Source organism: Perca flavescens, chromosome 8, assembly GCF_004354835.1.
Source record: "Perca flavescens isolate YP-PL-M2 chromosome 8, PFLA_1.0, whole genome shotgun sequence".
Lineage (NCBI taxonomy): Eukaryota > Metazoa > Chordata > Actinopteri > Perciformes > Percidae > Perca > Perca flavescens.
The window spans coordinates 17,215,083-17,228,161 of NC_041338.1; the positions used below are offsets into that span (position 1 = coordinate 17,215,083).

Here is a 13,079-nt window from a genome sequence, read left to right on the forward strand (position 1 = left end):
GGTCACTGTTTAAACTTGTCGTTTGGGTATTTTTCATCGAGTGGGTCTGACAGAAAGATAACACACTGTCACAGAGTGCCATCCATCTTCGTTTCCAAGTTGCTCCTGGATAATTCAATCTTGAGTGTGTGGGGTTAGACACATTGGTGATTAATCGACTCCATACTCATGTGTGTGTGAGTGTATGTGTGTGTAGACCTATATGTGTCTTTGTCTTTGTGTGATAAATCACTGTCTAACCCTGTACAGGACACACAATGCCCGAGCCCCCTTCAGCCCACTGAAGATAAATTCATCTACAAGTGATGTGCTGACAATAGCTGGACAAGAAAATTATTCTGTTACTTATTCAGCTGCAGCATAAAGCGCAGTCAGAGTGGTCGATGTCTGGTGTTTTTTACAGGGGAAAGGGGAGTAGAAAGTGGGAATTTGTCAACAACAACAACAAAAAAAATGAAGCTGGAGGCCGACCAAGAGTGAGTATTGAGAAAGGTGTTGAGTGTGCACACACAAACCCACACACACACACACACACACACACACACACACACACACACACACACACACACACACACACACACACAAACATTAGGGCAGAGTTGATGAATAATTCCTCAGGGCTGTTGGGAATGATCCTATACAGAGGTGATTCAACTGTGACACCAGGGTTTTGCTTCGTGTGTGATTAGGTTTACTATTATAAGCAACATGCAAGAGGTGACGGAACTTAGAAATTACACAAGGTTATGAAATGCAGACAAACAAAAGTGTTGGCGCTGGAGATTCTGTTGCAAACAACTGACGACTGAAGTCAAGGGCACTCGAACCAAAGTTAAAGTTACAACAAACATGATTCATTGTGTATTTTATTATTATTATGATTTTATTTCATGATACAGCTTCTGTAAACTTTCATTTAGCTTGAGTGTTATGTTATGAATGGGGCATTATGTTGCTGCTGAAACACAGCCTTCATGTTGAAATGTTGTTTGAAAAGTAAATACATTTTGTTAGGTGTCTAAATCAGTCTTTTTCAACAAACTAAAGATTTCAGTGAAAACGGATCAGGAGCACAAATGAAATGCTGTGTTCAATTTCAACCAAGGTCATTTTATTGAATTATTGCTATTACACTATGAATGCAATTATAAAGTCACCGCATTCCAGAAACATAAAGCTGACATTTAGTTTATCTAGAGCAAACAATAATATCTATGAAGAGCTACTGGAGCTAAACGGTGCAGGCGTATCTGGAGGAGGACCAGGGAATGTACCAAGTAACAGAGGTCGGCGGGTTCATCCACCTGCTGCCCGACGGGGAAAAAGGAGGCCCCCCTTTCCCATTTAACAGGTGTGTGGGCCGTCAGAACCATCAAAACAAGAAATTTACATGACCAGAAATGAAAGGGAAGGGGGCGGGTGCTGAGGCGAGGAAAATAGTAATTATGAAGGATGAGTGGCTCTCTGTGTCGCAAGTTGCTGTTGCTACTCTTCTATTTCACTTTGAGAGGACGCTTGTTGCAGCAATGCATGCAAAATCAGTTCTGATTAGAGGAATGGGGATTGGTTCCAAATTGTTTAGGAGGGAAAGCAGCCTGCACCAATAGGGTCCCATTGATTTGTCACTCAATTATCCACCTCTCAGTTGTATTTTGCCTTCATGACAGGGCAGAGTGGAGAAAGAGAAAAAGTGAAAGAGGGTAAAGAGAGAGACTGAAAGAGAAAGAGAGAGAGAGAGTCATAGGTAGGGGAGGCACTTCTGAACGCAGGTTTATGTTTCCAATCAGGAGATTGCGATCACAACATGTAGTCCAGAGCAAATGGGCCGTAACTCAATCACCGAGGGAGGTCTTCAGGCTTGCAGGGTACATTGGTTCAAGATCATTACTCCTCTCTCCGTAACAAAGGGGTATGAGAACAGTAAACACATGCAAACATTAGAAAACATCAGTGTTGATGAGCACACGGAGATGGGATGGTAAATGTTAAGGCAAAGTGGGGGAAATCCTGACCTGGCTGACTTGAATAGAAACGAAGTGGCTACAGAATGCATTGTTCTATTGTATGGGGGTTGTTTTCATTCACTGTAAGATGTGAAAACAACATGACTATAAGGTTTGTATTTTCAATTTTGACATGAAAAAGCATGTTTTAACAGGTTTTCAAACCTTTCCAAATCCACAAACATAATTTCACTTTCTAGCGATGCCACCAGTCAGACAAACAGACAGCAGATGTAGCCACACACTAAATCTAACAAACACATTTCACATCCTATGATTTGCACATGAAAAGACACAGAGACAGGAAGGCATTCACACACCAGTCGAACTGGTACAACCATCCCCAGAGGCGACTTGTCTAACTTGGCATTACACTGGCATCAGGGTTGGTGTCATGCTGGCATCACATTATGCCTGTTCCTCTATGAGAGAGGACACGCCTAGTTACACCCATGGGCTTCATAATGCAGCTGTTGTCTATTGGCTATGCCTCACTTTATAAAGACTTTTCTCATTAGCCCCCCTAATGCTTCCAGTACTTTAATATTCACCTATGGAAACACAAACATCCAAGAATTGTCACCACCCAACATACCTAGGATTACAGAAAAAAAGAAGGGCTGGCATGGAAAATCATCAAAATGACCCAGCCCACATGGAAAAAAAAGAATAAACAAAAAAGTAAGTACAGCATAAAAGCAGCACTGAATAGATACTGATAAGTTTGAGGGCAGAGAATGCAGGTGAATATTTGGCATTGGCGCAGACTGACCAAGCCCAGCCAAAACATGGCCACATCAAAAGATTCCACCACACGCATTCATCTGATAACAGAGACTCAGAAACACAGTTATGCAGTCACACACACATACTTCTGCTTATGAACACCAATGGCAATGCAATCAGTGTATCTCTCTTACTTACAGATAAAACACACACACACACACACACACACTGAGCAGCAGGAGTGTGCCTACCTTATCTTCTAGCCTGATCAGTCGCGCTCCAATAGTTGGGTATTCTTTATCGTCTCCTTTTCCTGGTGAATGAAAAAAGTGAATCAAACATCTATAGACACAAACAAACAGAGTTTCTTGGTGGTATATGCAAAAACAAAAAAACGTACAAAAAAATTTGGTCAAACTCAATCAATTACTGCCTTCACACGTTACAAACATAATACTGTCATTTACAGTAAGAACCCCGACGGCTCGTGATTCTCTCTTTTGTGGGTACCGGTCACAGTGGCAGTTTACAGCCCCCTACTGTAATGTAAACACTAAATACATGTCAGAAAGAGTTATTTAGCCTTAAAAACAGAAATTAACTCTATTATTATACATCGAATGTTGCGTAAACTGAGTTTAGGTAGGTTAAGCCTCCATTATATCCCTGGATCTGCATTAGCAACACAGTATTTTCTGAGAATGTATCTTAAGGAAAATGTAAAAACTCTTCAATGGTGTTTTCACAGATGTGTATAATTCAATGTGTGAGTACAACCATTCCATCATACTGTTTGTCTATATGTGTGTATGGAATGTGTGTGGCGTAGCCTTGGAGAGTATGCAAAGTTGGAGAGTACAGGGCTCTGGAGCGTTGTTTTCTTAATTCAGTCCCTTGACTAACTGGCCTACTGGTTAACCATGTTGGTGACCAGGGTCAGCCAAGAGATGTTTACTAAGCAAATGGGAATTGGACTGGAGGAAAAGGGGAGGGAGAAAACAAAGGAATAACTTATTCATTATAATAGTTGTAACGTTATAAGGATCCTGATAATCAGACTAAATTGCCATTTTTTTCCCAATTTATTCCTTCAGCATGACGTTATGCACATGTTATTTTCCTGTTTATTAATTTTGGTTAAGTCAGTTGCAGTTTATAAAAGGACCCACATTATGCATGTTGATGCAACAAATCATATCTTCATGATTAATGAATACTTAGTAAAATATTTGGTTAAATCAGATATTAAATTAATACATACTCACAAATATGTAAACACACATGTAAACATACCCACATTCAAACAGAGACATATGCACAGACATCAGGGAGATCTTTCTCTCATATTTAGTCTGGCACAGCTTGTATATGTGTTAGGTGTAAACACAGAGATGGAGTGAGGAGTGATGGCTGTCTATCAGATTTAGACTGTTATGTTTTCTGCGTATTTACCTGGAAGAAACATTCCTGGCTTCCCCAGTGTGCCGTCGAGCCTGAGGAAAAAGACGAAAGAATGAATTAGACCGAGAAAGGTAAAAACACTGGCCAGATACAGAGGAAATTCAGTTGAGTAAATATCACTTTATTCCAACTCATGAACAAAACAGTAAAATAATATAAGCAAATTTATACAGCCAATAAAATTAAACAAATGACGTCAGCTTGAACGGTATTCATGTAATTACTGCTTTCAGGGAAAAAAAAACACATGCCAAGTTTAAAGGGATAAATAAATGAATGCTATGTTCCTTCCACATGTCAAACTTTCAAAATAAACAATGAGACTTGTAAGAGGTTTCACTTGCACATGTAGACTGTAAGTCATCAAACAATTTGCTGAAGCAGTTCAATATGCACTGTAAAGCATTGTCTTCTTTTCATCACCTCAAATCAAGTGTGAATTTTTATCTCAGCAATCACTTTAACTTTATTTCATTTAAAGGACAATTTCGGCGCTAAATCAACCTAGGGGTTAATAACACGTACATAGTTGACCATTCTCTGGGATATGTTTTCATGGTAATCAAATGTTTTTCTAGCTTGAAACAAGCTAGCGCGAACCGCTGATTAGCTTAATGCTAGGCACTTGGGGCACTGGTAGAGTAAAAATAAATCGCTATTTTATACCACTAACAAGGCTCAAAATAGCACCACACTTCTGGCAGTCACGATCAGTCGAACAACGAACACCGTGCAACCAGTAACTAGTAACATAGCTCAGGCAGGGCGTTCGTCGTTCGACTGGTTGTGACTGTTTTCCCAAGATGGCGATTTACTGTATACCCGAAGGTAATGTCTTTATAAACTGTGTTTGTAATAAACTGTCTGTACACTTAGAAAGTTCTCAATGCTTTGGTTTACATGTAGGGACCCTCATTATGTTACCGTGGAAGTGTGGTGCTATTTTGAGCCTTGTTAGTGGTATAAAATAGCGATTTATTTTTACTCTACCAGTGCCCCGAATGCCTAGCATTAAGCTAATCAGCGGTTCGCGCTAGCTTGTTTCAAGCTAGAGAAACATTCAATTACCATGAAAACATATCCCAGAGAACGGTTGACTAGGTACATGTGTTATTAACCCCTAGGTTCATTTTACGCCGGAATTGTCCTTTAAGTTGGTGACTCATTTGATGCAAAGCAGTGATTGCATTATTGTGGTGTTTCCGCAGGAGTCAGATGTGACGAGTGCTGCTCTTTTTTGGGGTTTTCTGTTGAATGTGATGGTATTAGTCTTTTTTAGGATTGCAAAAAATATTATAATAAATCACAGCTTAGATTTTTATGAGAAACACTATCAAATTTACTAGAATTGTGATTATAGAAGACTTGTTTTTTAAATAGAAGATTATTTGTACTGAACATTTGCATTACTGCAGTTAGTTATAAATGATATTAAATAATCAAAGTATTTTCTTGATTTACTGATATATTATGATGCCCTGCTGGTTTCAAAAGTTCACAGTGCATTACCTGGTTCAGCTGAATTACTGCAAACATGTGTTACAAGGGCCAGGTGACGTATATAAATTGGACCCAATTTATTACCTAGGCAACCTTCTTCATGGGAGAGTGTTGTGTATAAAAGCAGAGAAAATGTGCGAGAAAAGCACAAAAGGGTTTTACTTTAGTGGGGACTGGGCTTCATTACAGCTTAACAAAGCACAACAAGGTGCAACAAATCAGATACCAGCAGTAAGAACAGTAACAAACTGTACTGCAATTACTGAAAGCCGAATAGAGAAATCTGTAACGACGCATATGCTTAGTTAAGGCAGGACAAACAGAAACACAAATGTTCATGGCACAATGTGACAGTTCCGAGCTAATGTGTGCCATACTGTGCCAATGGAAAATGGTATAAGACAACATTGACCAAAGGAAGAATGAAGATTTAACACGATTTACTTTGTTTTAAAATGAGATTATATTTTTTTGTGTTCTGACTTCTTCCTTCTGCTTGTGACTACGAAGTGGTATCCAACATAATGGTGCCAAAAATGCAACAAAAAAAAGAGTAAATCCACTGAGACAAAGTTAGAGACAGAACTAAGAAAGAAAGAGCATGAAACAAGGTCGAAGACACCACCTTCTCTGCAGTTCCTTGATGCGGACCATCATGTTGAGGTGACCCTGGGAATACTGCTCGATCACGTCCCGCACATCATAGGGCTTCCGTGCTTGCTGTGGATCACACACCGGGACACAAAAGCCATTGTCAACTATAGCCGCTCAGTTGCCCAGTCCCTGAAAACATCCCCAACCCCCTTGGGTGCAAAGGGTTCATTGTTAACTCAATGTGTGTGTGTGTGTGTGTGTGTGTGTGTGTGTGTGTGTGTGTGTGTGCGCCCACTGACATGTTCATGGTTATGTAGAAAGCAATGGTGTTAAGGTCTTTTCACAGCTTTGTTTAGTGTGACGTGGAAAGAAGCAGCATCAGAAAGAACCCAGTGAACTCTTTAGGGTATCCTTGGTATACAGAGTATAGCCTCTGCAGCTGAGATCACTTAGGCCATAATTGAAAACATATAGAACACTTGGAAATGGTAACCATATACTGTACGTAGGAACCATTCGACAATAACATGAAGCATGAAAATGATGGCCAAAGTATCGCAAACATGATTATGTTTTTTTAAGTAAAATAATTTACTGCACAAAATATTTTAACATAATTCCACTGCCTTAAGTTCTGTGTGAGGCCATGTCCTGCTGTGTGTGTAAGTCTATTTTTGTAGGTGTGTGTTTTGTGAGTGCTGTACAGTAAGTAAATTCCTACTGTTTCCCCAGAGACAGTTTAGTAGACTTCCCTTGTTACTACGCCTGAATTGAAGTGTGCACAAAGAAGACATGCAGGTGCAAGTTTCAGGCATTTACACACAAACACACACATACACACACATGTACACGTGCACAGCAGCGCTGCAGCTGATATATGCCCTTGGGGCTCCCCCTGCTCATCCTGTATAACCGCACAAACACTACACTACACACACGCACCCGCACACGCACACACACACACACACACACACACACACACACACACACACACACACACACACACACACACACACACACACACACACGCTTCTCTCACTCCCAATCTGTCTCTGTCTTTATCTCTATATCTTCCCCCTCCTTAACTCAGTAGAAATTCTCTCCCCTCCTCTGGATTTTCTTTTGCTTACCTGAAACTTCTTCCTGGCCACAAAGTACTGCATTCTGCGGAGGACTTTTACAGCTGATCTTTGTGCATGGGACAACCTGCGACAGAAAGAGAGACTGATTTAGGTTAAATTGACAGGATTCCTTGTTGTACAAGCTGAGTTGTAAAAGAAAAGACAAAAAGACAAGAAAGGCTGCACGCTCCAAAGCCAGTCTAATTGGCTCTTGCTGCAAGGGACAATGTGTGTACCATGCAACAGCAAAACATGTGGCCCTAAAAGGAAAGCTCACACATAGAAAGGTATGCATTCATGTCCACAAAAATGTGTCAGAACAGATTAACCCCTGCTCTATTACAGTGCTTGCCTTATTGGTCACAACTGATTCTGCAACATGGTGCAGTGAAACAGAAGGGAAATTCGACTCAGTTCGCATTAAACAAAGTCCAAAAAACATGCCCCTCAGCTCAAGGCAGCACATATGTGTCAACACAAAAGAAAACCCACTGGTGTGGAGCTAAACACTGAAACAGAAACCACTGGACACAAACAACACACACAAACTCATACTTGCATACCATAGTGACTGTATGGCATGCACTTGTGTGTGTGTGTGTGTGTGTGTGTGTGTGTGTGTGTGTGTTTTTTAAGGAGGCTCTCTAGGTGCTTTGCGCTGGTGCTCATGTGATTTTTTTTTTGTCATAAAATGCAGAAACATGTCCTTGGATATGTGACAGCAGCATTTTATGTGAAAATAGATAATGAAAAAACTCACAAAAGCTCTCAAACAGAAAATGAATGACATTGTTATCTCAAAGTCTATGTTCATGTAGGTAGTGGGTAATGAACACACACACACACACACACACACACACACACACACACACACACACACACACACACACACACACACACACACACACACACACACACACACACACACACACACACACACAGTATCCTCCCCCTCCCCAAATAAGGGTCTTTGTGGAGTCAACAAGTCGCTCTGAGGTCTTAATTAGGCGGAGGGACAACAAAAGGACTTAAGAGACAATGTGTTGACATGGGACCATAAAACATAAACATCAAAGGCCGTCGGGCTGCTGTCTTTTTTCCTGCCCTCCACGCGAGGCCTGCCCAAGCTATAGGAAGAAATGCACACAAACAATGCCAAACATAAAGACCATGAGGCCCTATTTTGAATGAAAAAAAAAAGTCTATCCCCCACCTCCTTGCTCTCCATAGTCGATCAGGAGGGGGATGTGTTTTGCTGTGACTCGGAGGTTTGAGTATAATTGGTAAAGAAAACACATGTAGGAAACAAAAAACGTGCGGTTTTGATCATTGTACAAGTGTACCCCGCTCCCTCCTTGCCCTCCTCCCGTTTCCTGTGTTTGACACAAATGCGCACACATGTTCATTGGGTAAGTGAGATAAAAGAATAACACGGAGGGTTTTTGTCCAACACTAACCCCTCCTCCACTCCATTAAACATTTGGCACACAGAAACTGAAAGAATGTAATTCCCACATCTCTCTGCTGATGCTGCCCTTCAAACACTTGCCGGCTCTGACTCTGCCTCCTACTCATCTCCTTCTGCCTCCCCTCTCTCTTTTCTCCTCTTTGTGTTTATTTTTCATCCGTGCGGAGGATTTGACACACAGTGTATGCTGAGGACTCCTCTTGAGTCAGCAAAGTTCAGATCTCGCCCACGACGACATCCATATATTTTCCATTGTGCTGCGCTCTATGATTCATTCTTTATTGGAAAGGCTGGTTGTGTTTCTTTTCTTCTTTTACAGATTAAGCCCCAACTCCTCTTCAACAGACTCGCTATTCTTCATTAGGTCAACTGTAGAAGTCATATACAAGCTGTAGTTGCTGGAGATTGTGGACTGGCCTTGTCCCTCTCTTGAAAAGCTATGACAGATTTAGCCCCATGGCCTCCCCTGGACCCTTCTCTCTTAATAAGTTTTCTCTTTTTCATTTTCTGATGGTCACTTTGGAGATCTCGGAGTTGTCAATGGCAACTCTCCCTCACCCCCCACCCCCTCGCCTCTTTATTTGGCAGGGGACTGTCAAATATCCTGTGCTTCCATGGTGCGTTGCAATAACTTCGGAGTCAGTCAGGAGAGAGCAGCCTTAGACATCAATGTGCTACGATCAGGTCCCAGCCAGACTGCTGGCCTGTGTGTGTGTGTGTGTGTGTGTGTGTGTGTGTGTGTGTGTGAGAGATAAGCTTTATGGCTGGTGCTTTGGTCCATCAAAGAGATGTGCTCCTCTGTTCGCCTCAAAAACAGACATCGCTTTATCCTATATTGGAAGGATAAGATGACTACATTCTTTTAGGAACGTTTGATCTAAAAGAGATGGCATGCCAGAGGGTGTCGTGGTAAGAATTATAAGTGAGACACTATATTGTAGCAGCCAAGTTTTTCCATTCAATGAGAGTTTTAAATGAATGGGCTTCTAAGCGATTCTAACGCAAGACATTTCCCCATGTGGATTTGCCTAAAAGGGTTTGTCTCGTGGGAAATTAAACCAGCTCTGAAAGTGGTTTACACGAGAAGTTTAACCCAACTTTGTTTTTCTCAGGCCACCTCCACACTAAGCAAGCTAAATCTGAAACGCTTATTACTTGTGAAAATGCTATGTATCCACAAAAGCATTTCAGATTTCCATAAAGATATCCATTTACAGAATCAGAATCAAATGTATGACCAAGTAAGTAACACCTACAAGGAATTTCCCTTGGCGGTTGGTGCATACAAAAACATAAACATAATTACATAAATACTTAATGTGACATTTTAGTGCAACACCAAAACAATGGGTTAACAGCTCAATGTCTTTTTTGTCCTTCCATTTCCTATTGGTCGGCAGACAGCAAAAGTGTACATCACCTTATGCTGTGTGACCACAGAACTGAAGTCACATTTTCTTTTCTTAATTACATTTATTTATGATTCTGGTTAAAGACAACTGAATACATTTGTTATATGACCGCAGCTCATAAATTGTACAGTAATTTCTGTGCTGCTACACTGAGACATCCAAATCACTATTTTTTGGTTGCAAACTGTTTTTCCATGCTTGTGCTCTGTTTCACTCTCACACCCTCTGTTTGCCTCCTTCCTCGTCGTTCTGTCTCCTACTGTGTGTTTCTGACTTTCTCATTTTCTTTGACACTTGACTCAACTGCCCTCTATCCAGCAAGATGCAGCTAGTTAAATATGGCTTCTGAGACAGCCATTTCTCTCCTCCCCGTGTCTGTTCCAGTTGTTTTCATGCTCCCCACCCCCTTCAGATCAATGGACACTGATCAAGACATGCTGGACACAATGGCAGCAACCAAGCCACATCAAAGCCCAGTGCCCATTAAGAGCTGATGACAAAGAGAGAACAGAGAGAGCGAGCGAGCGAGCCATGTTTTATGTGTGTGGCCACAGAGAGACAGAGAGAGAGAGAGAGAGAGAGAGAGAGAGAGAACAATAGGCCAGAGATACTGTATATTTGCTATTAAACTAAACACTTTCTATGACATACAGAGCTTAAATCTCTCTCATACATTCTTGTCCACACAGTGTAGCCCACAATATCTTTTGTTCTTGACTTTAACAAAATTGAAAGGAATTTTGAAAGAAACTGATATATACTTGGGATGTCCGCCATTAGATACTATGTTGCATTTGCAAAGCATCCCTATGTAGACTGATGTCATACACATACTGTCACCATATACCTCCAAAGGTACTGTACATGTGAAGAAAAGTCTCCCGTGAAAGAATCCAACCAATGAAAATAACTCCTCTGAGAGAGATGGTCGACATCCTGGTGACCTCAGAAAATGTCCCACCCATGTTTAATGTTAATGGCGCCAAGTCTCACAACCTGTCATTATTTGAGGAGAACAGAGACAGACACTGCACTTTCCCACCACACGGAGAGAAGATTGGAGAGGAGCGCACTTCTAACAAGTAGACTAATGACTGGTGAACTCCTCTTGACACGGCTCTAACTGCCAAATTAACTAAAGATTTGGGCGAGGAGGTTTCCAGTTAGACAGCCGAGAAAATTAGAAATTACAGCCGTGGGATAAAAGCTTTTTGCTAGGGTATGAAGACCACAAGGAACTAATATTCAAATCTGTAAATTGTAGGTATTTTAAGGATATAGTTTCCATGGGTTCTTACATAAAATATGGATACTGTTTTCTGTATATTGCAATATAGTCTAAATATTCCTTTGACACACCCATGAATCCTACAGTCGATCCTCTTAAGATAGGGTCTTGCAGTTCCTGCCGTCGACAAACAGAGCAGTCAAAAAAAGAGTTTGGGACAATGGCTACCTCATAGCCGTGACCACTAATTCCGGTTCTGAGGGTTAATGTTCCAGGCCTAAGGTGTAGCCTTAAGAGAAGGACATGGCTGTTACTATTCTTCAAAGTGAGCCTAATTAGAGAGTCGGATAGATTTGGGGTTAATGATCCCCTCTTTGGTGCCAGACCTTCGTTTAGTATAAATGTTTAGCCTAAGCCGTGTTAGTAATTTTGGGAATGCATGTTAGTGAATGTATCAGGGTCAGAAATTATTTTCATAAATCTGGTTTTAAGGAGGTTCTGTGTCTATTCAGGTGCACCTTTTTAGCTATGCTTTGTGGCTCGATCAGTCATTTGATTGGTCTGTCAGTCAAACAATTTTTAGTCCAGACTGAAATATCTCAACATCCTTCGTCACCATCATCATAGTCTATATCCTTGACATTCCACTTCCGGGATTGCTCTGGTGCCGCAGGAAATACCACCGGATGCATGTATGTCTGCATGTCCTTTTCTTTGTGTTGGAATTTTTAACCCTGGTGGATTTATGAGGACTATGGTTAACTGCTCCTCAGATATCTGCAGGGTAAATTGAGACAGCTAGCTAGACTATCTGTACAATCTGAGTTTTTTCGCGCATGACTATTTTACAGCGGCTCCGTGCAGACCTTAGCACCGCCCATGATGATTGTGATTGGTTTAAAGAAATGCCAATAAACCAGAGCATGTTTTTCTCCCATCCCGGATTGCTATGTGGAGTAGCCAGGCCCTCCTCCGCTCCGCAGTGTGTGGATGGTCTGGCAAAGCGAGACAACCATCATCACATCAAATTTAAAATGTTCTTTAAACTTTTGTTTATCTCTCTAACAGTTTGGTTTACTTAACAATGAGCCTGACAGAGCTGTTAGCATGGCTATAGACTCTTAGTCTGTCCGAAGGGGCAGTGCACGTCAAAACATCCACTGTGTCCCCCTGTAAGCCTGCACACCAGCGAATTTTACCACACATCATCTTAACGAACATCATCACTGTTATATTATTATATATTATTATATATGCACATTCTCTCTTTGGGTCAGCTTAACTTATGTTTTTATGAATACGTTTAGGTTATACTTTGCTGACACAAAAGTGTGATATTTTCGTGTTACTCTTGTTGGTGCCAACACGTTCTACTTTTTAAAGCTGTCCCACAAATCAACTACAGTTGAGAGGCCTAATAGTTGAACAAAATTATATTTAACAGGAGTAATGTAGAACAGCAAACTACTATTGGGAGCATTACTTTTTACTTGTACAAGCATTTTTAATTTCTGACCCTGGTGTGAGAGTATCTGTGTTTGTATATATGTATAAAAGCTAGGCTGA

The 13,079-nt window shown here is 41.0% G+C and overlaps 1 protein-coding gene across 2 annotated transcripts in view; it reads right to left on the reverse strand.

Annotated features, from left to right (window-relative positions):
- Positions 1–1,172: 1,172 nt before the first annotated feature.
- kcnq1.2 (potassium voltage-gated channel, KQT-like subfamily, member 1.2) overlaps positions 1,173–13,079 on the reverse strand; it is a 120,498-nt gene continuing 108,591 nt past the window's right edge. Inside the window, exons 15-19 of one of the 2 annotated variants that reach the window (XM_028585564.1) lie at positions 7,415–7,490; positions 6,316–6,410; positions 4,182–4,222; positions 2,981–3,042; positions 1,173–1,894 (exon numbers count right to left, since the gene is read on the reverse strand). In XM_028585564.1, coding sequence (XP_028441365.1) covers positions 1,853–1,894; positions 2,981–3,042; positions 4,182–4,222; positions 6,316–6,410; positions 7,415–7,490 — 316 coding nt within the window. In that variant the 3' untranslated portion in view covers positions 1,173–1,852. Of the gene's footprint in view, positions 1,895–1,986; positions 2,085–2,980; positions 3,043–4,181; positions 4,223–6,315; positions 6,411–7,414; positions 7,491–13,079 lie in introns of those variants that run through there. The other variant, XM_028585565.1, reaches the window with a different exon arrangement.